The sequence below is a fragment of the Bemisia tabaci genome, chromosome 2 (genome assembly GCF_918797505.1).
Source record: "Bemisia tabaci chromosome 2, PGI_BMITA_v3".
NCBI lineage: Eukaryota > Metazoa > Arthropoda > Insecta > Hemiptera > Aleyrodidae > Bemisia > Bemisia tabaci.
The window spans coordinates 61,997,447-62,025,393 of record NC_092794.1 but is presented as its reverse complement, the minus strand read 5'-3'; the positions used below and the strand labels follow the sequence as shown (position 1 = coordinate 62,025,393).

At 38.7% G+C, this 27,947-nt stretch overlaps 1 protein-coding gene across 11 annotated transcripts in view; it reads left to right on the top strand.

The window, feature by feature from the left end:
• The window catches only part of LOC109039571 (uncharacterized), a 98,529-nt gene that overhangs the window by 48,100 nt on the left and 22,482 nt on the right, over positions 1-27,947 (top strand). For 6 of the 11 annotated variants that reach the window (XM_019055101.2, XM_019055099.2, XM_072296005.1 and 3 more), the window contains 3 exons: positions 20,166-20,251; positions 21,937-22,593; positions 24,627-27,434. In XM_019055101.2, coding sequence (XP_018910646.2) covers positions 21,960-22,593; positions 24,627-27,434 — 3,442 coding nt within the window. In that variant the 5' untranslated portion in view covers positions 20,166-20,251; positions 21,937-21,959. The remainder of the gene's footprint in view (positions 1-20,165; positions 20,252-21,936; positions 22,594-24,626; positions 27,435-27,947) is intronic. The other 5 variants (XM_019055102.2, XM_072296009.1, XM_072296012.1 and 2 more) reach the window with 1 other exon arrangement.

Below are 27,947 nucleotides of genomic sequence, written 5' to 3'. Positions count from 1 at the left end.
AAGATGGCTGTAAAATGAATATCATGACACCCTACTAATCTTGCGCTTTGTTTTCATCTGTTGCAGGTAAATACGTTGCTCCGTGTAATTTAATCTGACGGTGCATTTGTGAGTTATTATTCATTGCATTATTTTTCTATTCGATGGTGGAACTACCAAACCACGTATCTCAGTTTGCGACGACGCAAACTTTCTGTCATACTTCAGTTTTTAAATTGAAAACTTCTCAACATTAATCCTTGGAAACTTCCTTGATTTTTCCTTCTCGTGCGGAGAAAACTCAGTGAAACTTCCAAGTGTAATGATATTGGCTTGATCCTCGAAAAAAAAAATGTGAGCTGAGATTTTTAAACACAGCAACCGAGCTACGTGATCTGGTAGTTTCACCGTCGATTTGCAGTTTATTGAGTACCATGTTCTAACACATTTTCTCACGTTAGAAAAAGTTTCTAACACATTTTCTTACGTTAGAAAAAGTTTTTAACACATTTTCTTACGTTAGTAAAAGTTTCTAACACATTTTCTTACATTAGTTAAAGTCGGATCTAATTTTACAAAAGTAAAACTTAAGTTTGACAATGAAAGTCCGTCCGTCGTGAGAAAAAAATCCATAGCCTTTTCCAAAAATACTGCTTACTCTTTTCTGGAGACCAAGACATTTTTTTAAGTAGTAAACTCCCGCCGTCGCAATTAAAACTTTACTCGGCACGTAAGTCCTCTTCTTGACGTATAGCACTTTCCTCGTGACAACAAGAAATTGCCAAGGAAAAGGAATAAAATTAATTAGAGTCGAAATAAACGGCGAGGAAATAACGCGAGAATAAGCATGCGTCGCCGAGGCTCAGCTGTCGAAGCAACGCAGAACTCATCCGCTCATGAATAATAATTAACATGCTAATAAGTAGCTCGCATCGGAGTCTTTGGCGAATGCTCGAACCCCAAAAATTTAAAGTTTACACTAAGCCGTGAACTCTACCGACGGCAACTCTACTGTCGCGATAACGAAAAGAGCTGTAACTTCCCAATTTTTGAAATCTAGTTTTTTTTCTAAATTCGGCTTTGCTGATTGACCTCATGCCGAACGAACTCACTGATTCAGTTTGAATATCAAAATTCGTCTTGTTTACATTCATAAGAAAGGAGAAGAAAAGCGCGCATAAATAGGCCACTAGACAAGGTCTGAGCTAGGAGAAAAAGTCGCACATTTTCTCTTCAAAATCTTGCATAGGGGACTTTTCACATACCGGAAGGGTCGAAAATCAATTCATGAGCCCCTACACGAGATACTAACAAGTATTTTTGACACAGATCAAGTGTATGTTAGATTTTACAATTGATGTTGTTCTTTTGGCATTTAACCGATTTTACATTAAACATTTATACCTCGATTGATTTCCTTGATTTTTGATACCTTTCGGGACGTTTCGTCGTGTGATTGGTTTTTTTTTTTTTCATGAAATTTTGAAGAGACAATATTTTGCGCAATACTGTAATTCATACATTGTCCAGGAATCCATTGACGTCGTTTCACGCCGAATAGCATTAAGTCTCCATATTATCCCTGAAAGAGCTGTACTTACTGCTGCTTTGAGCAAAATTTTATGTCAATTTTTAACCTTTAAAGTTCGTCGTGTTTTCAAAACGTAACCCATCAATCATGCAGAAGTGCAGAACATAACTCGTTCTGCTCTCTTACCTAACATGAAAAAAATGCCCTTTTTTATAGTCGGAAATGCAATTCGTTCATTCCTAATCATCCGAATAATGCCTTTTGGATGATTATTGTTAACTAGGAGGATACGCCCCCTGACTGCCTCGCGGTCCATCCTTGCGGAGCGTTTCGCGCCCTAGCCGTCATTAGAGTCCCTTTATACTGAGAGTCAAGACATCACCCCCTCATGGAGTCACAAACGGGAATAAAGATTACAGAAATTGAACGTTTTTCGTAATCTTTGACTGGCCCATTCTCAAATTCCTTTCTTCGCTCCTTCTCTCATTCCGTTCGTTCCTTGCCGAACCCGTAATTCCCTGGTCCATTCCAGATTATAATCTTTGCAATCGGCGAAAATGTAATTTTTATTCCCGTTTGTGACACTGTGAAGGCCTAAATTACGGGAACCAATCAGAAATGGATTCACATTGTCTTGACTCTCAGTATAAAGGGACTCTAGGCGTTATGCGTTCCGCATTCCGCGTAACTCTTATGATTTTATATTATAGAGTAAAATACGACTGAAGAAGGATTCGTTGAATGAGATTTTCCACTCGGGCGCTTCTAGATCCATTTTCTGAAAAGTTCCTTTTTCGTCGTCAGGTACTGCTTCCTTTGGTAACACAGTCGGCGACGTCGGTTGAGTCTCCCGAAAATGAGAGAGAAAAAATTAAAATGAAAGAGAAAGTTTCGGTGTCACTCGTCGGGCTGTCCTGGATTCACTCGCGGTGATAATCCACTCGGGAGCCGAGGGGCTCTCGCTCTCTCGTCTCGCGAACCAGGCGCTAGCTGGCCTGCTTCAATCCGACGCCTCGGAGCTGAGCGTCGCGACGCCTCGACGTAGCAGCGCAGCTGGGCGCGGCGCGAGCGGCGACGCTAGTCGATATTATTTCCGTTGTCCCACCCTCCCTCGAGCTCGGCTTTTCCTCCCTTCGAAATTTTGAATTTGAACACATACTAAGGTGATTCTCGCAAGTTGGCAACATTGTTTTCCTCCATTTCAATGTGCGTGGAACAATCGATTCTCGGACAGGCACCCTGGAAAAAAAGTCGCTTGGATCTAGAGTCCAGACTATTAAAAACGTGACAAGGAAAACTACTCTTGATTCAATCGGACTTTTTTCTTGAATCAAAAGGAAATCCGCCTAAATCAAGTGGCTCGGCTCTTCGATTCAAGGAAAAATCTAATTGAGTCAAGAGTATTTTTTCTTGTGATTATTATTGATAGTCTAGACTCTAGATCCAAGCGGTTTTTTTTCCAGTGTGCCTTTCAATGGGTCGATGGTTTCACGTACATTTAATTGGAGGAAAAACAAAGATGCAAACTTGGGAAAATCGCCACTGAACGCAAGGATTTACCTGACCGTATTCATAGTCTTTCTGTAAACAGTCCATTTCCTTAGAGGCTTCCGAATGGTTTTTGTACTTCTGTGACCGGATTTGTGAAAAATGACTTTATCCTCCAAAAATTCAAATTAGAGTTATTGTTGATTTGCAAAGGGTAAGATATCTGGACTTTTTAGGGTAAGTTGACCGGAATACTCAAAAATTGAGTGAGATAAGACGCTCTGAAATTCCAACACGAAAATTCTGAAGTTTCTAATCACATTTTTAGGATGAATTGAGGTTCTAACCTGCACACAGAAAGGAGCTGCTATCGCCCTCAACGTGAGAAAATTTTATAAAATGTGCCTAGCGTGTCCCAGAGGCTGTTAGGGATCATTTTTCGTTTAGAACTCGAAATCGCCATTATTAGAAAATTTTCCCTAAATTTGGATCCTTTGAAAAGTTTTCTTTTGGAAGATAAGGCCCCGTTTCATAGATCTGGTCACCGGACCCTCTTAAGGGGTGTTTAGGGAGATATTTAACATCGCACTAGCAAAAAGGACAATAATTCTAAGGAATCTCGAGGAAAACTCGACATTAAAACTTCGGAAATAGATACCTAAGTGTAAAGGATCACAATGGTTTGACCCTATCACAATAAAATATAGAAAAATTTTGGTAGGTTTCCAAATTTTAAATTAAGTAGGTTCGCACCCACCTCAAAGTTTAAGGGATGCCCCTAAATTAACGTAACGCTCTAGGGGGAGGGGAGGTCTAGGAGTGCGTTACTCCATTCTGTTTTTACGTGTTAAAGGATAGAGACCTACGTCACGAAAGCGTTACAAGGGGGGCAAAAGGATAGTCCAAGGGGATGAAGGTTCTTAGTTAAGGAACATTCATAAAATTCTCACCGCTTGGGAGCCTGCATTTCGGGCCGAGTTACGAAACACGCAACACTGTATTTGTTTTCTTTTTTGTTGAATCGATTGTTTTTAAAAATGTTGCTTAAACCAATATCAGACCACATATTTCGCCTGTTCTCCTTCATAATTCACATGTGCCTTTGTTCATTTTTTGCACCAATAAAATAAATTTCTACATCGAGGAAGTGGTTGCTGGAGGAGTTGTTGGAGAAACTTCACGTTTTTTTTTCTAGGGCGATGTTATAGGCTTGCGTCGCGGGAGAGGGAATTTGAAAACTCTGATTTTAAGCGTTACATACTCTCGCACCTCTCGACGATGTAGCAATTTCTGCATAAAATCTTCATATGGATAATTTTCCGCACTCCTGAATCAGACGTTGACGCGAAATCGTCACCTCTGAAACATTGCTGAAACATTCGTCTACAAGAAACCCTAGCCTTTAATCCCCAGATTTTGAAAATCTGATTTTTAAATCAGAAATCTTTCTTTCAGAATTTGTCAGACTGATTGCGACCCGAGGGTCGTGATGTTAGCTGACAAAAATGGGAGGACCGTGAAAAAGGGTTTTCTAAACGGGAAGGTCAGTGCGTGGTATTATAAAAATTCTGTACTCTTTGAAAATTGAGGTGAAATTCTCATGTTTCAGAAAAATCGCGGCAATTTTCACCAATGGGCCTGTTGCATGCAAGAGATACAGCCGTGCAAATAGACTTTTTAGAGGTTAAATGATACGAAAATTACGATGTCACATTAAAAAAGTCTAAAATACACTCCTTACTGCGCAATTTGCGTTATTAGGAACGCGCTTTTTCAATTTCCGCGTCTGGGGGCAGTTTTCTAACATGAAACAATTAACGGCAACTCGCGCTATTTCGGCACTAAACGACAACATAACCTTAAAATCGAGCTCGTGATATCGTGAAATGAATGTAGAGGATTGCGTTGGATATTTAAGTTGATCGATTTGGTTACCGCATAAACGTATATGACCACTATGAGAGATCACGTTGGTTTGTAACAAACTGAAGGAAAAATAACCACAACAACGACTCGGCATCTTCCGGAAATCACCGAGCCCGCCGTTTGCTCGTTTCCGGTGATTAGAAAACTGCCCCTAGACGCGGAAATTTGAAAAAGCGCGTTTCTAACAACGCAAATGCGCAGTAGGAGTGTATTTCAGACTTTTTCATGTGACCATCGTAATTTTCGTGTCATTTACCTCTAAATAGTCTATCGCGCGGCTGTATCTCTTGCATGCACAGGCCCATTGTCACTAAAACAAATTATCGCTTCGGAATTTTGGAGCAAAAAGAGTTGTTACTATTCCTACAGTAACAAACTCCTGTTTGCCCGTAAAACGTTAGTTCGGAAAATGGGAATGCTAAGAACTTTTTCTGCATCTCTATTTTTATCTCGGGTGACCTAACCCTCTTCCAGAAATGCAGCAATTCTGCAATAATACAAGGGTGAGAGGTTCATGTAACGCCCTATACAGGATTAAAGATTTTTCTCACACTGGAAAATAAAGTCTCTTGGATCCAGAGTCCAGACTCATTGAAAATTTGACAAGAGAAAATACTCTTGATTCAATCGGGTTTTTGCTGGAATCAAAAGAAAATCCGCCTAAATTAAGAGACTTGGCTCTCGATTTAAGCACAAATCCGATTGAATCAAGAGTATTTTCTCCCGTCAAATTTTCCAAGGCTCAGGACCAAAGAGACCCTTTTTCCAGTGTACAATGTACGGAAATCACTACCCCGTCGTAAATTTCGCCAGAATCTACCGAGATAATATATAGCAGACTGAAAGAGTAAGGTTTTAGGACAATTGTATTGCTTTTTTCCGTGACGTAAAAGTTGTACCTCGGAACGTTTTAATCATTATTTGAGAGAGGTCCACGGCAAGAGGAAAAGTAGGCTACTTTGAAGTGAATGTGGTTAATCAAAGATATCTCGACTAAATAAGCAACTTTAAAAACCGAAAGCTTGCCAACAAACTAAAGAGAATGTCCGTTTCAACACTGATCGCGAAGCTGTCCGCGCTGCCCGCCTTCACTGGGAAGAGGCTGTCCACCGCGACAACAGCCGTGTACGTATAGTTGCCTATCCGCGAAACGCCCGACCGAGGATCTTTCAATCTCGCCGTATCATCGTATACAACCTACGTTTTCTCGTTATATTTGCTGGAACTCGTATGTTTTTTATTCTTCTTGCTTGCTTGCATTCTTTTTCTCATTTTTTCTTATTATTATTATTTCAAAATTCTGTTCATCTCAAGACGATGTCTTGCATAACACAATTTACATCATAATGATTCGAAGCGAAATATTTATTGTGTGACTGCAGTAGTTTATTTCTTAAATCAATATCGATACTTATTTCATTCATTACTCCTGTCTAAAGAATAATTCATTTTTAAAATAGATTTAAAGTCGCGCTACTTGCACTTTCCGAAACACCGCGCGGGAAATATTTTTGTCTTTGTAAAATGAACGCAAATTGCAATTTGTTTCTTAGATCGTATTTCTAAAGTTTGCTTACTACTCACTAACTTTTAAATGAAGTATGTAATGTATGTATACTTGTTGTTTATTTTACTTTGAGAAACTATTTCATCCGATAACGGTCATTTTGGGCCATACATGATTATGTGAAACCGGAACGTTTCATTTGCGCGGTATTAGGCACGGATGCACTAAAATCTTGTTTTGAAAAATGGTTCAGATCTCAAATTTCAATTCTGATTTTTAGCGGTGAATCTATAAATTAGGTATCTGTTTTTACTCGTCACGACAGGATTTTTCGAAAAACTGCATTTTTAGAGCAAATGTCCTTTTTCTGATAAACAAGTGCATGCTGAGGAAAACGAGGGTCAATTTTTTATTCAGCAGTTATAAATGTGAAAACAAATTCTCTACAGCATGCCTTCAAACCATTCCTGCTCTCTCTAATAATAAAGTTTATCCGGTCAAATGACGAAATCCGCGAATGCTGTTTTTTTGCGTCTACAGGAAATGACGAGCAATTTCTTCTAATGAAATGTTTGATCCATCAATTCTTGTGTATGTCTGGCTGCCGAAGCCAGAAACGGCGCACGGCATTTGATTTTCCCATCACTTATCATACAAAAATTTGGTTTCACAGAAAATTGGCATGGCAGTGATGAAAAATCTAATAACATGTAAGCCTTACGTGTACATTCCGTTAACGAACAAATTTTGTCGTTTAACAAAAAAAACTTTAATTTAAGGAAGAGCGGTAAAAAATTTTATGTATGCCCTCAAAGGAATTTCTTTGCATTTTCGGCTGAATCTAAAAATCTTCTTGATTTTTCCTCAGCCTGCACAAATTTTCCGGAAAACTAAACTTTCTCCGAAAATTCTCTTTCTAGTGAACCTCTATTTCCCGAAAAAGTCTCTTAGTGATTCCAACAAACCGACGCTATTTTCGGTTTCATCGCAGTAAGTGCGATGAATACTTATACTGTTTAAAATCTTTGCCCCATTTTAACTTTAGATTTTTGTTTTTATTGTAGTATTTTCTGTATTCGGACGCTAAAAATAGATCCTTACAAACCGAACGTTGAGGAGTGATTTTGTTCTTCGCCAACACACCGTTCATTCTTTTTGAGTAACCGTGCTGTTCGGGCAACCCTATTTTTTGCTCTTGGAAAAGATAGCTGCTTCCGTCGGTTTGGCAAAGGTATGCAGGGCTCGCGATGTATCGTCTGAAGATCAAGAAGAGTGATTATTCACAGTTCATCATCAGAAGATGATCATTCGTCGTTTTCCGCACCAAGGAACGTAGCTCTTTTCAAGATTGCAAAATTGACTTGAACAATTCAATTTTTTACGAGAAAAATCCTGCATGTTTTTCGTCGATAATTTGTCCGATTTTAAATGAGATCCGAAGAAAAATTAGTGGAATTTTTAGTCAGAAATGGGTTGCAGTTGCGCTGATCTCTTAATAGTTTTTTGACGCTTGATTCTTGTCCATCAGTTAAAAATATTATGATTTAACCGGACAGCAACTCTACGTTTCATATTAACCGAAATATCGCGCTTTGAAAAATTCGGTTTATGGCGCAGTAGTGACACCTTGGTTTCTTCCACCTTGCTTTCATTCGAGTTAAAGGTTGAGTAACCAGTGTAAATGTGTGTTTCCCTGACTGATGATACCAAGGTAGAAGGAAGGAAAGGTGTCACTGTCGCGGTGGATAACGTCATGAACCGAATTTTTCAAAGAGCGATAAACCGGTTAATATTTAACGTAGAAAGTTGCTGTTTGGAAAGATCATAATATATTCAGCTGATCGAGAAGAAGCGAGCGTGAAATACGATTCTGAGACCAGTGCAACTCACAATTATTGTCCCGGTGAAAATGCAATTTGCGCGGAAAAATCTGGCAACATTGAAATGTATTTAAGTTTCTTTCGTGAGAGAAACGACTTATCATGAAAGTCTGAATCGAAAACACACCTCCCTCCTCGAAATTTTATCAAATTTTTCCATTTGATTCAATTTTATCCCAGAAAAATATCCAGTACCTCGGCGCTTTTTATGGGAGGGAAACGTTAATTACCTACCGTGTCCCAGCTGTTTATCAAGTCCTTTTCATGGGTGCAGAATCTTCCATAAACTTCCACATTAATTTCACGCGCCCGCCACATTTTTCCCATCAGTTTTCCACAAATTTTCCCACCGATCTAAAATAATGTGACGTTTTCCCTCTGTCTTCCTGTGATTTTCGACTATTATTGGCCCCTCAAAATGTTCCCCCCTTCCACTCTGGGGGAAAAAAAACACATTGGATCTAGAGTCCAGACTCTTAAAAACATCGACAAGAAAAAATACTCTTGATTCAATCAGATTTAAGCTTAAATCAAGAACCAAGCCTCCTAATTTGAGCGGATTTCCTTTTGATTTAAGCTTAAATCTGATTGAATCAAGAGTCCTTTTTCTTGTCAATGTTTTCAAGAGTCTGGACTCTAGATCCAATGTGTTTTTTTTTTCCCAGTGCACATTTTTGAGGATTTTCCACATTTTCATGTGAATCATGTGTGATCGGACATTTTCTGCACCCCTGGTTCTTTTTTTCTCTTCTTTTTTTCTTTTCTCTCTGACAGTAAAAGCAAATGTGCTTCATGATATTGATCATAACATGTCCCTTCATTCACATCGGTTTTATAGGCACGTTTGGCAATGTCGCCTCAAAAGTCGTCGTTCGGAACTCGCTCTGTTGACATTATCTTCGGTGCAAAGGTCGGTCATCTCTCTTGATCGGTATTTTTCAAGCCGGATATTTCTCTTATGATTAAATGGAACCACGAATGAACTACCAAGATCCACCATCTCTTTCCTATTACGAAAAAGAGCAGTAATTGCAGTCCAAGATGAGCCTCAAGACACCTAAAACATGTGCTTACCAAGGCTCAACCTGAAATGCAGTTACTGTTCTCTTACGTAACACGGCAGATCTCTTTCGTTTTATCTGTCTCTATCACCGGTATGTCCGATGACAGGACGAACAGGAAGGTGAGGTGACAAGTGATGGCTGCCGGCCAAATAACTTATTTCTCATAAAAACAGAATTCCTCCAAACTGAAAATCTTTATTCAGAAAGCCTCATTGCTCAGATTTTAATTTAGGTAGAATGATGGGATGCCAAGAGTTTAATTATTTTCAATTCAAATTAAAAGAGGGTTTTTATTCTCTCTTCAAGAGTCAACAGTATTTGTGTATCACGTTTGCTAACATGCAATGCAGGGTTCCTTGAAATGCAGAGAATTTCATTTTGCCTGGAAATCCATCAGAAACACAGGGACTTGGGTAGGAAATCTTGGAAATACATCAAGTTCCGCAAGGAATATCGATTTTTCACTCATCGTTTTCTTGCGAGAACTTCGCAGCGTTGGAATGTAATTACGTTCCTCCGCTCGGAAAACGACGAATTTTACACGCACTTTGGCAAGTCGGACGGTGGGCATAGCCAAAGCCTCCTCAGCGTCATTGGACGCCCGAAACAAGGTCACAAGAACTCGCCGACATCGAATTTGTATTCGGATTCGGTATACTCAGTGGTGACTCTAAATGTTGGTAACGCTGTTTTCCCTCCATTTGAAATTACTGTAAATAATCGATTCTAGTTGAAACTGGCTGCCTGAATTAACATCGATTGTTTTACGCACGTTTATAAGGACTAAGCCCTGTGTCGCCAAATCGCGGAATTCGTATCTGAAAGCCTATCACTGTTGTGTTAAGGTGATTCGTCAAGCTCAAAAGAAGTGGTCGAACTGGCATGCGATATATCGCATCTTTTAGGTAAACAATCTCGGCAGATTTTGAATTTTCAGCAAAAAAAAGGACGATAGCCCCTGCGCATGAGCCTAAAGAATCATTCGAAACCCAAAAATCCGCAAAACTCAGAGTAATGAAAGCAGGATAGTGTTTGGAAAAAAACCTCGCATTCGATTCAGCTATCGATAGCTGAATCGAATGCGAGGTTTTTTTCCAAACACTATTCTGCTTTCATTCCTCTGAATTTTGCCGATTTTCGGGTTTAGAATGATTCTTTAGGCTCATGCGCAGGGGCTATCGTCCTTTTTTTTGCTGAAAATTCAAAATCTGCCGATATTTTCTACCTTAAAGATGCGATATATCGCATGCCAGTTCGACCACGTCACTTGAGCTTGACGAATCACCTTAAGGAAGAACGCCGTAGGTATTATAATATCAGAAGTTACCGAATCTTCTTTGATCAAAAACTGATCTTCAAGAATGCCTGTCATTCTTTTTTCTCCGTGTTTTCAGAGGAATACTTTCCCAACTCAATCTAAAGCACCAGCAGTTTTTAAAGGAAAATATTTTTTTAACTTGCCTCAAAAGTACATATTAGGTCTGAGTTGATTTAGTAACATTTGAATGTCCACGCGGCGGTCTTCCTCAGCGTGGCAGAGTAGGAAGGTAATTCTGATATCCTACAGGGTTTAGGATGTCTAAAAGGATGGAATGGGTATGTAGGAAAGGGGATGCATTTAGAAGCATGAGAAGTCGGGAAAATTTCACGAAAAGTAGGTTATTCGGGGAATTTTCCGCTGAGGACCTGATCCTTTTGGTACCTCTCTATTTTTTCCCCTTGCATTTTTTTACGATCGTCGTAGCCAAGATTTTAAAAAACCGCGTAACGCGTAAAGTGCCTAAGCGGTTGCGAAAATATTAGATTTTCAATTTGAAAGGAAAACTATAGGAAACTGAAAATTTAACATGGCGGGAAGAACCATTTCAAACAAGGATTTTCAGTTCTTCATAGTAAAACTTGTTCTGTCTGTCTGTCCGAATGACCATGCTTTTAAATTTTGTCTTTTTTATCCCAGCAAAAGCCGAGAAAGTTTTGGAAAGGCTTACGGTAGTTGGAAATTCGTAAAACACTATAAAGTCTCTTTTAAATAACGAATTTTTTGCGTCAAATGCCTTGCAGTGCATAGCAATTGGACAGACACAGCAATGGATTTGGGAACAACTCAGCAGATTCTTTAGAAAAGCTTGAAAAATAAAAAATGTTGGCTTTTATGAGTGATAAGCAAAAATTCAACGGATTGGCCGCGTGGATGGTTTTTATCCTGAAAATGCATTTCCCATTCGCGTCGTCCAACCTCTGGAAAAATTCAAAAAAATCAAGGAATTTGAAACTAGAAAAACACTGTAAGCCCTAAATTCTTCATCTTTAAGACAAGAAAAGGAAAAAAAAACCGGAAAACTTCGCGGTCGGCGAAAGTATTGATACGACTCGCTCTCTTCTAACGTATGTCGTTAGATCGCGGATCGAATCATCCATGTAATTTTTGGACTTTTTGAACCTTTGGGAAAACGCGAATTAATTGTGGTTTTCCCCCTGATGTCTGTAGACACGTTAAAACAATCTCGATTGATTTCGGGCCCAATCAGAAAAATGCAAGGACTTTTTTCTCCTGACGTTTTCAGACACTTTAAGAGCTGCATCCAACGAATTTCCGGTCCTATCGTTATTTTTGAGGCGGACGCCATCGTGGCGATGGTATCCTGCCTTGTCACGAATCGCAGGAGTTTCGGGTGATTCCGCCGCCTTTCGGAAGAGCTCGGAACGAGCAGAGGGTACGAGGCAAAAACCAGTTTCCTTTACGCAGTTGCCTCGCGGTCAGGCAGTTCCATTTCCGTTGGTCCGTGGAGCCCCGAAGACCCGAAAAAAAATCTCGAAATCAGCGTTTAAGAAATATCTATTCGCACGTCGTTAAAAGTCGGATTTCATCGAAAAAAACCAAGCCAATTAGTCAGTTTCTTTTGCTGTTGCTCATGGCGTTGACATAAATACGCGTCATTCCGGAAGAGAGTCTCTTTCGCTACCAAAAAATCTATTGTCACGACAAATTTTCCTTGGCGCGATGAATTTTTCTAGGTGTGACAAGTTGACAACCATTCGAATTTCATTATAACTAGGAATCAGTAACATTTTTCTTACTACTGAGATTCATAGTCGTCAAGTATGTCGGATTCTGAGAAAAACAGAGAAATAATTTGAACGATTCTCTTCCTGCAAAACAGATCCTGAAATCAGAATCTTGACGAAATTTCTATTTTCAAAGTGAATTACGGAATTCGCTAATTGAGGTGAAATCATTTGTTCCGTGAGTGTTACGGCATAAATCTTTTTGTCTTCTTATGGTAATCACAGACTTTTTTCTTTCATCTTTTTAGAAGTGCTTAAACTCCTTGTTTTTCACTTAGTTTCCCCCTGATTCCCCGCGTTTCCCCTGCCGATCAAGTTTATTCGTCGCTTTTTCTTTTCCCGAGAAAATTAGGTTTTTATTACTGTTTAAACTGAGAATTTATCGGGATAACCACTGGCTCAAGCTTTTTCGGCTTAAAAGCTCCAGAAAAGTTTCTAATTCCACCTGAATTGACTAAGTTTAAAGACAGAGGCGTTTTCCTCCAAAAATATTCATCTTAAAACGCTTAAGAAATTTAATAAATGATCAAAAATTTCATGAAAAATATCAGACTCCTTTTTTCTGCTCGATCCTTCGACTTTCTTCCTATCACGACCATTGGAATGAAGATTTCGGAAAAATTTTATTTCGATGAAAAAAGTGCAGAATTTCGTGGTCAAGTTTGATATCAACAGTAAGTCAACCCACTTTCGTAGGTACTGCAAAATGAGAGGCACTCTGTGCGCCGTGCTCCGTGGATGAGTTATCAAGCCTCTCTCCGTGCCTGAGCTGTGGCTGCCAGTGCGCCTTCATTTCTGTGCCTATGCATCGCGGACATCCGCAGAACACGAATAGTTGCATCTCAAGGCGTTGTCATTATTTCTGCCGTTGCCTCGCGTTGCATGAACCTATTTGAATCCGATCACAATAGAGCTGAAGCCGCGGTCATGTTCGTTTCACTCAGAAAGACGCTTTATCGTATCTCTGCCTCTTTTCTAGTAGGTCGCATTGGCTGGTAACAAAAAAAGTTTTTTTTAAAAAAACTCGTTATTTCAAAAAGGTAGGAAAAACTTGAATTATCCGAGTTAGGACTCCCTTCTTGTTCTTATTTACGTAAAAATGCCACGTTGCACTTTACAAGCTTTTATCGCTTTATTTTAGTAAATTTTAACAAAGATTTTACAAATTTTTTAATCGATTCATTTTGCATTTGCATTTTTTTTTTGTGCCCAGTATTAATTCGAGTGATTTGTAGACTTTAAAAAAGCTTTGATATTTCTCACTACATATTTGTAAGATAATTTCATCTAAATTTTACCTAAAAAAAAAACCTAAAAGGTATTCCAAACTCGCACATTTTAACAATTTGCCGTACGAGCTTTCAACCGTTGCCTCTTTTTTATAAAATGTATTTTCATGGAAACTCATGAACACTTTCTCTCTAGTTTTTCAGAAAATTGTTTTCATAATTCATTTTAAAGCATCTGAAATTTTCAAGAAGAATTATAAATGACTTTCCTCAAAAATGAATATTTCATCGGAGGAAATTTGGCAACGTTCGGATGTCCTTACGGCGTTTTTCTGCAACACGGGAGCGCAGAAGTGTATACTAGGATTTTCTCCAATCTATTTTCATCAGTGACGTACGTACAGCCATAATTGCAGGTACCTACATCGTTGATTGGTGAATCCGAGGTGAAAGAAGCGACGTTTTACCCTATCACAGTGTATGACGTCAATCTCTGTTCTTCGAAGGACGATACCTCCGTCACTGTTGAGCGTAGAAACTTGGCGGTTCAGTTCAATATTCTTTGGTAATCGGTTGAGTTCCGTCATCGAAGTACGATGCTCTGACACGCACGTACGTATGAACGACTCACCCATCACGTGGTCGATTCAACGAGGCAGTAGAAACTAGTTTCGATGGACGGGGAGCCTCTGATTTCAAAGTGCTCCGGCAGAGGCAATCCATCAATCGCGTCAAACTGAAATTCGGCATTCACATCCCTCGCTTGCACTCCTTCCCTCCTGCGTCACGCACCTGGTCACGCGAGTCCTAACATCCCCCGTAAAATCACATCATAATTTGCTCAATCTAGGGTGTCTATACAAGTCTGGAATCACCAGAAAGTCCGGAAATAGTACAGATTTTTTAAGAGCGGTCCGGAATTACTGAAAAAGGCGTAAATTCCGCAAGAAGATCCGGATTTTTTTCTTTTTTGTCAGTTTTGTCGCAATGAGAGCAAGAAATTCAAATTATCTAAATTAATCAAATTTCGTCAATCTGAGGCACTGAAAAAGAACTGAATTTCTTGGGAATGCACTGTAAAAGTACTGGTTTTTAGCCAGCCTGTTATAGTAGACACCCTGTCAATCTGTATTTTTTGCTGGTCTCGGAAGATACGCTCTCTGCGGAACGATGGAAAAATGTTTCGTTCATGGGGTCACTTGTAGCCGAACTGTCTTGAAACAGGTTTGCTACAGTCAGGGAATGCCGGGAAATGTCAGGGAAACTGACGAAAATGCCAGGGACAAATCTCCAAACCACCTTCTTTTGCTTTCTCGAGGGGTTTGACGTTTCGAACAACTAATTTCGCCTAAAAAATATTTCTAACTACGTCTTTTCAAAAATCTGACATTTTTCAATTGTCAGGGAATTTCGCCAAAATGTGTCATGGAATTTAATTTTCCAAATTCTGTGGCAGCCCTGTTAAACACACCGCATGGATTTGGTCTTGAAGTAAGGCAAATTTCGATTTTTCTCCAATGGGTCAGTTGTGCTGGTCATAGAACCGTGTTTTGATGCTTGATTCTTTTAGATCAGCAAAAAAAAATGGTCAGTCCAAACCGCAATTTTCTACGTTCAGTATTAACCGAGATATCGCGCTTTGAAAAATTCGGTTTATGACGTCATCCACCGCGGTAGTAACACCCTTGTGTTTCATTAGTCTCATCAGGGAGACACTCATTTGCAGTGGACACTCAACGTGAACCTCGGATGATTGCAAGATGAAAGAAACCAAGGGTGTTTCTACCGCGGTGGATGACGTCATTAAACGAATTTTTCGAAGCGCGATATCTCGGTTAATCTTAAACGTAGAGAGTTGCTGTTCGAACGGATCTTGTTATTTTCAGCCAACCCACAAGAGTCAAGCATCAAAACATGATTCTGTGACCAGCGCAACTGACTAGAACATTAAAGAACCCGAAGTGCAGATACTTCTCGACCTTGCCATACCGGTGGGTCCTGATTGGTTACGTGCCGAAATGAGAGCACTCTTAAAATTGGTTTTAATAATGGGAAGGGCTTGAGCGTAAAAATTGCGTGTTGTGCCTAAAATTGAGATGAAAATCGTGTATTCTGGGCCAAACCGCGGTACAAATTGCCCATTTTATGCAAACTCGCTGTGCAATTTTCATTGGTCATCGAATTGAATTTTTCAGGAAAAAGGGGTTTTTAAAATGGGAAAGGCTAAAAACTTTCTTCATTCTTGCAAGTAAACTATAGTAGTAGTCAAAAGTATTCTTCACTGTAAGAACAAATGTTGCCAAATTCGTGATGACAAGCTCCGAAGTATCTGATGCAGCAGTTATTGACCTGCGTAGTGTGTATAATGCGAATTCCATACTTATTTTTCTTGTGTTTATCTCTTTATTTATCTATTCTGCACTCTTTTCAGTGCGGATGTTCTTTCGACTCGTGTTTGGACGCCATCTTCTTTTTCTCGTCCTCGAACTCAAATTTTCTCCGATTTGGATCTGTTCAACGCGATGTGTTGAACGCTTTTCCAGCCACAGCTCGAGACGAACCACCATAAACTAATTTTTCCAAGTCTCAAAAATGTGTGCACTCTGAGTGCACACATTTTTGGTCGAAAGGGATCTCTGGATCCCTTTCGACCTGAACAGGACGCAGGAGCAGGAATCCACCCGAAACAGCTCTATAAGTTCGGATGAGCAAAAACAAATAATGAATGCGCCGACGAGAAAGCGAGAGCTCCTTCATCTCGGAGGCTATGCAATTTTAACTACTTGGAAGTTGAAATAGTCGTATCACAGATTTTACTCATAGGCAGCGTATTCGGCGGAACGAATATGATATGCGCATCGGAGGATTAAGTCCGGAAACCGCAGTTTTCAACAGGGAAGAATATTTCTTAAACTCAGTTCTCCTTTAGTCGAAATTTCAGGATTTTTAGGAATACAACCGAAAAAGAGTATAAAAGAACAAAGTCATAGAAGGAGAGGGGGAGACCAAAGAAGAAGAGACTTGGCGCTTCAAATGTTTCGTGTAAAGAATTTCTAAAAGAATAGGTACACTATGCGATAGAAATACTCTAAAAAGTCGGGAAATTTTATGTTCAAAGTCTTCGAGAAGTCACAGAATCTTGAAATAAATTGAACGAAAATCGAAAAATCCCGTGTTTTCGCGAGCCCTGGCCGGCAATGCTAGATGTTCTTCTCACGTGTACTCCGAGCGTCTCAGGGTTCATATTAAGAATCGAAACAGCATGCTATGAAACCAAACAGACGAAAAATTCACCCCCGTAGTCAAACTCCAGTAATTAGCCGTGCAATCCCCTCTCGGAAATCGTCGAGAATCGAACCATTTGGCAACGCAGCCGCGTAATAATAGTTCTAAAATGTCATTCCCTAGCAACTGATAGCCAGAGCTCGGTTCGTACCCCGTTACGTAGTTGTCAAGTCTTCGACTTACACCGCACGTGACTCGAACTCGAAAGTTAAGTCGCTCTGAAGGTTGTCTGAAGGATGGCCTCCTTGCAAAATGTCAGCTGACACCGTGCAAGACCCGGATGAGGGAAAATCGTTCAAGAACAAGGTGTTGAGTGATCTTGGCGAAATGTTTCGTCTCCTTTCCTTTGTCATAGCTTTGTTCCTCGTTGTGCTTTACGTCCAATTGCAGGCGTTTTTGAGTGAATATTTTGAGCTTTGAAGACTAGAAAAGGGGTAGTGGAAATCCGTCGCGCGATCGCCCCTATGGTCCGCAGCGTCAGAATAATTTATTCTTTCTTTTCTGTCGAACCATAGCTTAATCTCTCCTGCTTTCGGCCAGCGATTGACATAGCATTCTGGAGTACGATCTGAAGGGCCCTGAACCCGATAGCAAGTTGTGTTTTTCTCCCTTGTGGGATTGTTGATTCTGAAATAAATCGTCGTGTTTATTCAAGTGCGTCCGGTGAGTAGCCATGGCTTTGCTCCGCAGCACGCTGCCGCCCCCTCTCTCTACCTTTTGAACTGACATCCCCGCTGTGTAAATGAAGTTGACTCCCTTCGTCCTATTCGAATTTTTCACGGTATATTCAGGGGTGCAGTAGCGCAGATTGCACGAAGTCTTCTCAATTTTCGAAACGAGGTTTAAAATTTCGTTTGCAATGCAGGATTTTTTCGAAGAAGACTGGTCGGCGCGTTGTTCTGAGCAAAAATTGGAATGGAACCGCCCTCATCGTTGATGGATTTTTACTTTCTCGCTCCCATAGGGTAGAGAGGAAGTATTGTCATCCTCCAAGAAAAAAAAAAAAGAAAAAAAGTTGAAATTTCATCATTTCTAGACGTTTTAAGGTCCTAGGAGTAAAAATAACCATACTTGAAAAACCATACTTGAAAAAATGTGTGTCCGTCCGTGACCGTGTGGCGTCCCCCAAATCTGTCCACAGCGATTCTCGACTTCTGTCGATTCAAATCTATCGTCGATTCATTCAATGGCACAGGACACCATATCTATGGTCTCCTTATGCACGTCCAACGATTTTGAGGTACGCTAAAATTTGGGGGGGCTACACTCAATTGTTCATTTTTAGCAAAATCACACGGAAAGCTCATTTTGAGGGACTGTAAATTTTAAAAAATGCCTTTAATTCTTTAAAATTGGGCATCAAGCACATCACCTGGGTCATTAATTTAATGCGCCTTTTTTTTTTAGCTCACTTTATCTCGTTAACTAATGCTTCAGATTTACATTTTTATTAAAATAATTTTTTAGGGGAGGATTTTTTTTAGTAAATTTCTGAGCCAAACCCTTATCGTCTAGTAGTACGCAACTTTCAAAACTTTAAACGCGATTTTCTCAAAACTTAAAGACACAATATTTATTATGATTACAGTTGCGGCCTCAGTTAACCTGCCTCAAAGTACAAAAATCAAAGTTGAGTTTATTAAATAAAAAAACACATTCATCGAAAGAAACATTTTTCTTACTTTAAATTCGGACTTATTCCAAAATGTGCAGATATCGAATATTGAGGAAGGAATCCATGGCAACACTTACCACCGTAAACCGTGTACCACTTCGCTCAGTGTGACATTGCTATGAGATATTCATTCAAGAATGAAACTTCGACCTACGCAGGTGTGTTTAGTGGAAACGGCCATTTTTTTTCACCGAAAACCTTGAGAGTGCGTCGTACCCTCCATGGTGGCTGAACCTGCCGCTTCAAAAAAATTATGAACAAAATTCCGTTTCCATTTTCTTTTCTCGGCAGACACTTTCTTTTACATCTTAGAAATGAATAAATGAAAGTAAAAAAAACTCCCAAATCTTTTAAAGAAAATGACAAGTGGGCTAGTAAGCTCAATCGCATAAAAATGTCTTGTTTTGCGTGTTTGTTGAGTGTTGTATTGTAGCTAGGCCTTCCTGATTATCATCATAACTGTATTAAAGCCTCGATAGACGATCAAAGTCCCGAACCAATTACCATCAAAGTGTCGGGAGTCATCAGTCTTAAACTCATAAATTTGCTTAATTTTAAAATAGAAACTTGGCAGAAATGTTTCCTGAGGCAGAAAATGATGAATGATGACACTCCATTCTGATCTTACTTTGAACAAAATAGTGCGGCCCGTCAAAATTTGATGGTAGATGGTGACCATCAGTCATCAGCATGTCTACTTTGTTCGGAATGGGTTCGGAATTTGATCGTCTATCCAGGGCTTGAAGGTGATTTCTCCTAGAAAGTAAACAGTCATCGATAAAGTTCGCTAAAATACGAGTTATACTTTTCACTCGATGTTTAAAAAGAGAAGCAACCGTGTAGGAGAATTTTTCAATAGTCTATTGCTGAAAAATCTCTTTCGAAACCCCTAACTCGAAGCCAAACGAGACTAACCACAAAATATCGCAGCCTCTTAGTCAAATCGAACTGGAATTTTTGCGTTTATAGTCTCATTTAGCTTCAATTTAGGGGTTTAGGTAGAGATTTTTCACCAATAGATTGGTGACGTATGCTTATACACTGTTTATTCAGCTCTTTTTTTTACAAAGAGTGGAAAGCAGAACTCGTATTTTAGCAAATTTTGTTCGATATATCGATGTTCGTTTACTTCCCTTACTCCTTGGTTTCCTGGTTCAGGAAGTTAATTGTACAACCGTGGTCGTCTAAACCATTTGACCTGGACTAGATTAAAAAAATGATCACCTCAAACGATTACTCATAAAATGCCATTAAAAAGATGATCGAGATTATGACCTGCAAAAAAGAGGAGAAAATTCTCCTCTTTTTTGCGGATTGCACTCGTGCTTTGCGATTAATCGATTGATCTGCCATTTAAACCTATGGAAAAGGATCGATAAATAGGGTGTTCGCAACGAACGCATCGTTTATCGATTCTTTCCCATAGCTTCAAATGGTGAAATATCGATGCATTCACGCTTCGCTACTGCTCGTCGTACTTCTTCAACCTATTGTTTTCAGCCGAAATAATTTTTGAATCTCCTTTTTTGTTTCAGGAGTGAGGCATTTCTTGCATGGAGTTTGCCTCGTTGTTCCGGTTACCATGCTGGAACTAAAATGAGGACAGTCTATTTTTGTATTGGTAAGTTGTATACTTTCTACAACTTCGATGAGAGTTCTCAGAGTTTTTAAAAACGTGGCAAAAGGCACCCTCTACAAAGTGTCCACTACTATACATATTTCTTTGCTTAAGCACGAACAGGATCTACAATTAAGCTGTGTTTATACCAAAGTAGTTGTTTAGCTATCATAATATGTGTGATTTTTTTTCCTCCCCCCTTTTTCCCGCTGCCCCCTGTTATTTGGTGAATTATTGACATTTTAGCTTGAATTTTGTTGGGAAAACATTTGTCGAGCTACATCACGCCATTTATTTTCTTCTCATGTTTGGCCTCCGGGTCTTTGGATTAACTTTACAGACTTCAATTCGCCATCCGCAGTAAATCACCAATTGGATCGCTTTTAGCCAATAAAGGAACCTGCGCGATTTCAGTGTTTTCAAAATCAAGCACTCTCTTCTTTTCTTTTAAAAATACTCAATATACGTACAGTATTGAAAGTTTCACGATTGGAAAAAAATGAATTCTCACGATTTCTCTAAAATGAAGAATTTTTAGTGGGAGGCAGAAAATACTTGCTATTTTGAGAATTTTTTTAGATAATTTTGAAGGAGCAACATTTTTACAACATTGTATTTGCGCTGGTTCCTTTTTGCTAAATGCGAACCAATTGTAAGTCCACACATCTTGAAATGAACAATTTAGGTATATGTCCAGTCTGCCATTTAAATTCTGCAATTCGTCAATTTGATTAGGGCCAAGTTCAGTAGAATGGGGCCAATTCACATGAGGTCAAGATAAAGTGGTTTGAAGTTTCATTCCTCCATTTGTTTGTTAAGAATAATCCAGGAGCATTATCCTCACAAAATCTTATTGTTTTTTCTGAACTTCAAAGTTTTGACTGGAGGAAATTCTTACCACTAGTTCAGCTTCAAGCCATTCATAACGCAATGTTTTCTATAATATAGATTGGTCCATCTCCGTTAGACTTGATCTGTTTCATTCAAAAACACATTTACCATCAGAACAATCGCCTTTTTAAAATTTCTAGATTACATACTCCCTTGCATTTTGATAGAGACTTAGTATTGTTGTTGAGCATGGATTGTTGTACCTTGTATTTGGATCCCGATTTTGTTTTACAGCTTTTTACTTACAGTTAGTTCAATGTTTAATATTGTAATTAGATTGTAATGTGTGTGTTATATTTGGCCAATTTGTTCAATTTTTGCACTCATGGCGTATTTACATTTTAGTTTTTCTCCGCCCCCCCTCCTCTAATTTATGTTGTTTGTTTGATTGAACCGAAACCAATGAAAGATAGATATTCAATCAGTTTTCTCGGCTGTTGATCTGAATTTTGAGTAAAACAGATAAGCCTTAATATTCTAAAATATGTTCAGTAAATTTTAAAATTCTAATCTCAAATCTTGAGGAATACTGTCATACTGCCTTCACATCTAGCCATCAATTTCATCTTTGCTGAAAAATTCAGTTTTCTTCGAACAAAGTTTTCTACTTCTACCATGAAGGGAGAGAACAGAAACATTTACTTGAATGGATCTCCAACGAAACCAAGTATTTTTTCCCCCATACCCTTCCCATTACCCCCATTTCTCTGTTATTTCATCCAGGTTTTCAAGTTTTATTTTTCTGTAATTTTAGTCAGACAGTTGTTCCTTATTTTTGTTTTGGTTTTTGCTTTCAGACGATTGGAACCAGTAGGTAATAATGGATTCCATTAGTACCACTGCAGCTGCTGCAGATCAGCTCCTGGTTTCAAACAACATAATTAAACTTGAAATTACGGATAAGAGTAAACAAGTTAGCAACACTGACAATGCAGTCCCACCTTTTATCAGGACGCCTGAAACGGACGCGTATGCAAATGCATCTCACACGCACCCCAGTGGGTACGCAGATCTGGGCGGAGTCAGTAGCAATATTATCCCTGACAATCCCATAGCTAATATTGATATTGATAGACTGAACTATTTGGAAACAGCAGATGAGAGTCTAGAAGATAGCAAGCCCTGTTTGACTGATGGAACCTTCATCAATGATCTTGTTCCTAGTAGACAAGAATTGAGCTCAAGAAAATCAAGGGATGGTTCTCGCAGTAGCGAGCAACTACCCTCTGAAGCTCCTTCAGTAGCAAACAGTTATTTACACAATTTTAACTCTTGCTCTCTGAAGGACCTACCAAGCGGTAGCACAGAAGCGGACTTCGGTATCGTAAAAGAGGAGTTACACATCGAAGATATCGAAGAGGGCGCTGAATATTCCTGTCTCTCGTCGCAAAGTAGTGTTACAGAAAATCTTTTTGCTAACTCGCTGCCAGAATCTATCGAACCGTTCATTAAAGGTAATTGAATTGTATTGAGTGATTTGGTTTTCTACCCACCCATAAACTCTTTAAGTTTTTTCCCCAGCTACTAAAGATGCCATCAGAGACTTAACTTCCTACCAGGGATCTAAACTTTCGGTCTTTTCTATTACCTGACGAATAAATTATTTTGTAATTTTATAAGGAATCAATCTTGTACGTAAAATATTCTTAAATCAATAATGAAGCGAAATGAACTTTATCAGTCAAAGAATCTTTCTGAAAATCCCTAGGAAAGAGAAAAGAATAGCCCTTTTTTAAATCCAAGAAGAGTATCAATGGAGAAAGATAAAACGGAGATGTTAAAACTTACATCCTCTAGGGAACCTCAGTGAAAAATTAAATTTACTTAACATTACTTTCTCACAAATTTTAAGGTATCTAACGTAACTGTTCAGTTTTTGTTGTTGTTGTTTCTACTTTTCCATTGGTGACGGTTCTTCTTTTCGTATCTTTAATTACTATGGTTCTTCACTGGTTTTTTGCATGTCTGCATTTTTTTTAATTTAGTTTTTTTTTTTCAATTTTCTACCTTTTGCTTGAACATTGTTATCACCATTCCGTAGCAGGTGTATATGGTTTCATCCTTAATTGTGAAAGCAATCTGGGAATCCCTCCGATAAAAGCCATGGGAGAAGAATACAGGTATAGACAAAGCAGCTGTAGCGAAGCATTATGAGAAAAAAAAGTAAAAGTCCTCTAGTTATGAAAGGCTCTCTTTTATGAACACTTTGGCAGGACTCTTGCACATCAACTGAAAATGAGCCTGTTTCTCACGAATATAGAATGTCCCAAAGCGAGTGGCGGAAACTAAAGAGATCTATTCTATAGACCGAAATAAGACTATTTTTTTTCTGTAACAGTTTTTGTTTGAGTCATTTTCAGAAGGAGCCAGAGCCCCCCCCCCCCCCTTTGAACCCACGGACACTCACCCGTTTGTTCTTCTTCTTATCCATCTGGAAAGGTTGAAGGACACATAACTACTTCCAGGTCCCAAATTTTATGTAATTTTGTTGATAGCCGGCAGCTATTAGAAAAATATCAATTTTTTTAAAGGAGCTTTGAGGGCCATATCTCCTCTTAAAATGTCTGAAATCCAAAAAAATTCACAGAACTATAAATTTTCTTTTTGGTCTAACGAATTGATTTCGAAAGTTAATGTAAGAGGCATTGATCTATAGACCTGTTTTATTAACTGATTGTGAGCTCATGTGCAAATGTTTCCCATAGAAGCCTGTGATGTATAAGATGGAGCAGCAAAGTAGAGGCGAGTTGATTCTTGTTCCAATCCAATTTTCTTTTTATACCATTGATGAAGGAAAAACAAATATTCTCCTTTAAAAAGACCGCTCTCTAAAACTTTCACATCAAAGCTTCTTGTCAATGCATGATATTCTTGTGTTAAATTTGTCGCATTATCACATCATTGTGCTTTGGTACATCATTCTGCAGTAGTAATATTTTAGGTGTAAATTTAATCATCATAAATTGAGTTCGGAAATTTTTTTTCAACTATCAGGATCTATTGTGTAAGTAATTTCTCACATAAAAATGAATGTAAAAATTATAGCGAGATATTCAAAGAATATATTACCCGAATAATATTTGTTTTTTTAGTCGGTTCAGTTGTAATCTACTAACATTCTCTTAACTGATCAAAAACAAGTTTTCCCACTGTGCAATGTCTGCTAAGATTGGTACTAATATCTACCCTCTTTCAAACGAATTTAACAGGAGAGACCCGATTCTAAATAAGTTATAACAGACGTTTTAAGTTTTCTGCTCCCATGACGTTCAATATAAAAAATGAATCAGAAGTCCATTTTTGGAATCCAACATATCATCGGTGGGTTATGATTTTTTAGCAGGAGAGTGTATTATTAAACAAGGATTAAAATCACTTTCAGCCATTTTCATATCTTTTTTTGGTGAGTTTATGTGCTTTTAATGCCCACTTTATTATCATAATTTTCTCTCTTTTAAGTAAGGTTTTTGTTTTTAAATGTTCACAGGAAATGAAGCAGAATCTCTATTGAAGACTGATGTTAGAATGAATGAAAATGCTTCTCAAGAAAACGTTTCTGAAATGTTAGATTTATTTAACAAGCCTGTTAAACCAATTCGGAGGCAACGAGTGAAGAAAACACCGAAAATCGGAGCCAGATTGAGCAGCGTCATCAACAAACTCGCCCAAAGCAAAGAGACCTTAATTATATCTACAAGTAATCCCAGTTGTTCAGCTACTGCTACCTCAGAAAGTAGTTTTCCATCGGACGCTGTAAATGAAGCATGTAGTGGCTCACATGCAGCAGCAACTCAGTTGGACATTCAAAGATCGGAAATTTCTCCCGCAAACACTGCCTCCGCCTCGACTACAGTTCAAAGTTTAAGTGATGCTCAAGTTTTGTCAAATTCTACAAATCAGTGCCTAGATAGTAGCATTAGTAAAAATTGTGATGAATTTTCTGCGCCCTCAAATTCGATTTCTGAATCGTCAGAATCACTGGACAAAACTAAGTCTAGTTTAGTTGTAGATCGGCTCAAGCGCTTAGGTACAAGTATTGAAGTTGAGAAACCTACCACAGATGCCTTGGAATCAACTCTTGAGAAACGATCAGGGGTTGCCAGCTTGAACAAATCTGAACCAAGCATTACAATTGAACCTCAGCCATTTGTTACAACTAGAAGTCTAAGTCAGTCCCTCCCCACTTTGCGAGTCCCCTTGACCAAGTCAAGAACTGTAAAGAAAACATCAGGGAAACCGCAAGACGCGGAAGCCCCCACTGTAAAATGTAAGAGCACTGAGACGGGGGTTAGTTCAGAGGGAACCAAATCAGCAACTGAATCCAAGCGAAGTAGCGCTGAGTCCACACAACCTGTGCTAGAACCAAATGATGATATCAGTTTACTTCAGTATAAAAATTGTCTGAACATGCTTGAAACATTGGTAAAAGCAGATGATTTAGTCACAGATATTACCAAGAATTGTATAAAAAACAAAACAAATAGGAAAATTAATAAAAATGTGCTTAAATATGATAGTACATTAAGTAAGCAAAATTGGAAAAGTAATTTAGTCACTAATGAAAGTAGTCCATCGAAAACAACTCTCATACTAAACAAAAAGAATCCTTTAAAAACAAAAATCAAAATAGTCAGCAATCCTGTCATTAACACAACTCAGGAAACCGATTCCGTAGTTGAGGGAGCCAAAAACCCTGCCACTAGTCAGAAGATTGATGGTGAAAGAGTAAAAATCATAATGGACAAACATAATTTCACTCTTGGTGAGAATTCTGTCTTAGAAATGCCTAATGGATCAAAAATGTATACCTGTGATGTTTGCAATGGGGTCTACCAGAAAGGTTTTAGCCTAAAACGGCACTACTTGCGGTCACATATTAACAACTACTTTTTCTGCGTCAAAGAAACGGAAACCAGCGGATCGTTAACTTTTCAGCTCTCAGGAGGTGCCGATGATAATGGTGGAGTCGATCCATCAAAAGCTCTTCTCTTTCGATGCCACTTTTGTGGTTCTTGCTTCTCTCTCAAATCTGAATTGAAAGGTCATCTCACTGCCCATCCACCTGTCAATTCGATTAGCACCAATGATGTGAAAGTTTACAAGTGCATTAATTGTTCAATAGTCTTCAATAAGAAAAAGGAATTCAGCAAGCATCGTAAAACATGTGTCATTGAAGTTCCTGTGGCTCCACCTCCCGTGTATGCTCCGAAGCAACGACTGAATCAGAAATTGCTTTGTTTGTTTTGCCCTAAAGTATTTCCGTCAGCTGTCGATCGTCGAAAACATGGTTTAAAAATGCACCATCCAAAGAAGAAGGTCCATGGATGTTTCAAGTGTATAGAACAATTTTTATCCCAAGCAAATGTTTATCAACATCTACGAGAAGTTCATAAAAGTGATTATTTCAGTTGCTCAACCTGCAAGGAACGTTTTGCCAATGACTTGGAACTGAAAACTCATTGTCAAAGAAAACATAATGGCAATATGGATGTGCTTAATAGTGTAAGTGACAAAAATGGTGTTATAGATTGGTTCGAGGAACCAGAAGAAAAACTCCCAGAACTTATTTGTAATGTCTGCTCTAAATCATTCTCAAGTCAGTCCAACTTAAATAAGCATACCAAAACCTTCCATCTTCTTGAAAAGAACGATAAAAATGCTACCTCTCCAAAGCATGTCACAATTTTGTCCAAAGCAGGTAATCCCGGCAAAGAATCCAAAACCTCGAAAACTAAAATTGACCCCAAAAAATTGAACTCAAAATCGAAAAGTGACCCAAAAAGTAAAGATCAAGATATGTCTTTTTATTCTGAGTTATCAGATAACATTCAGTTCAATCTAATGCATCACATAGATGGCAAGCTGCAAAATGAAAAGAAAAATGCACCTCCATCTTCTGTTGAGATCACCTCAACTGTGAGTCCACCGCCACCTCCTGCAAAAGGTGACTCTCCCAGTAAAACTCAGAGTCTTGCCCAGCTGGATCTTGTGGGGAAAAGCTCTCTCAATAAGGGAGCATCCACAAGCTCAGTGCAAGACGAAAAACCTAATGACTGGTATGGCAATACACTGAACTACACAGAAGATATGTCTCACCTCGATATTGCCACACAGCTAACTATGAAGAGAAATTTACATATCCTCAATTCTTCACGCGCCAAATCAGAGGACACAAGCCAAGTCTGTGGCAACATCAGACTCAAGAGAGTGAAGGATCTCTCTAAAGACCTATCTCTGGAACGACCCGAGACTCTTTGTGCCGAATCTTTCGGAGACAGTACCTTTGGAATGTTAGGTGAGTAGAATTATTGCACTCTAACTTCCCTTTTTGACCCGAGAAACTTATTAAATTTGCAAAGTACATGTTTTAAATGCCAAAACCAACTTGTGTACTGTTGCTTTTTAGAATGATAAGATGTACTTGTATCAGTTGGCAAATATTTTGATATCAATTTAATTTAATTCCAGCCAAGTTTTGTGAAGTTGAAGAAGTATGTAGAAATAATTAATGAAACTTTCTCCTAAAGTAGAATCTGGAATGGTTGTCTAGCATAGGTTTTTTTGCCTGATCAGATATTGTATCAGTTAAAGTGACCGTAAATATCTACCCTTGAAGAGCTAAAATTTAAACTTTAACTGAATTAAAAATCCCCCCCCCCCTTGTCCAATTTTCTGTTTATTGATATTCCTGTTCACAGTTCTAATTCTTTCTTTTTTCCCTCTCCTATTTTAATAGTCGGAACAAATACCTAGGAAAATTAATGAAAGATATTTCATTCTTGAGTGTAGTCAAGAAAAAATGTTCCTT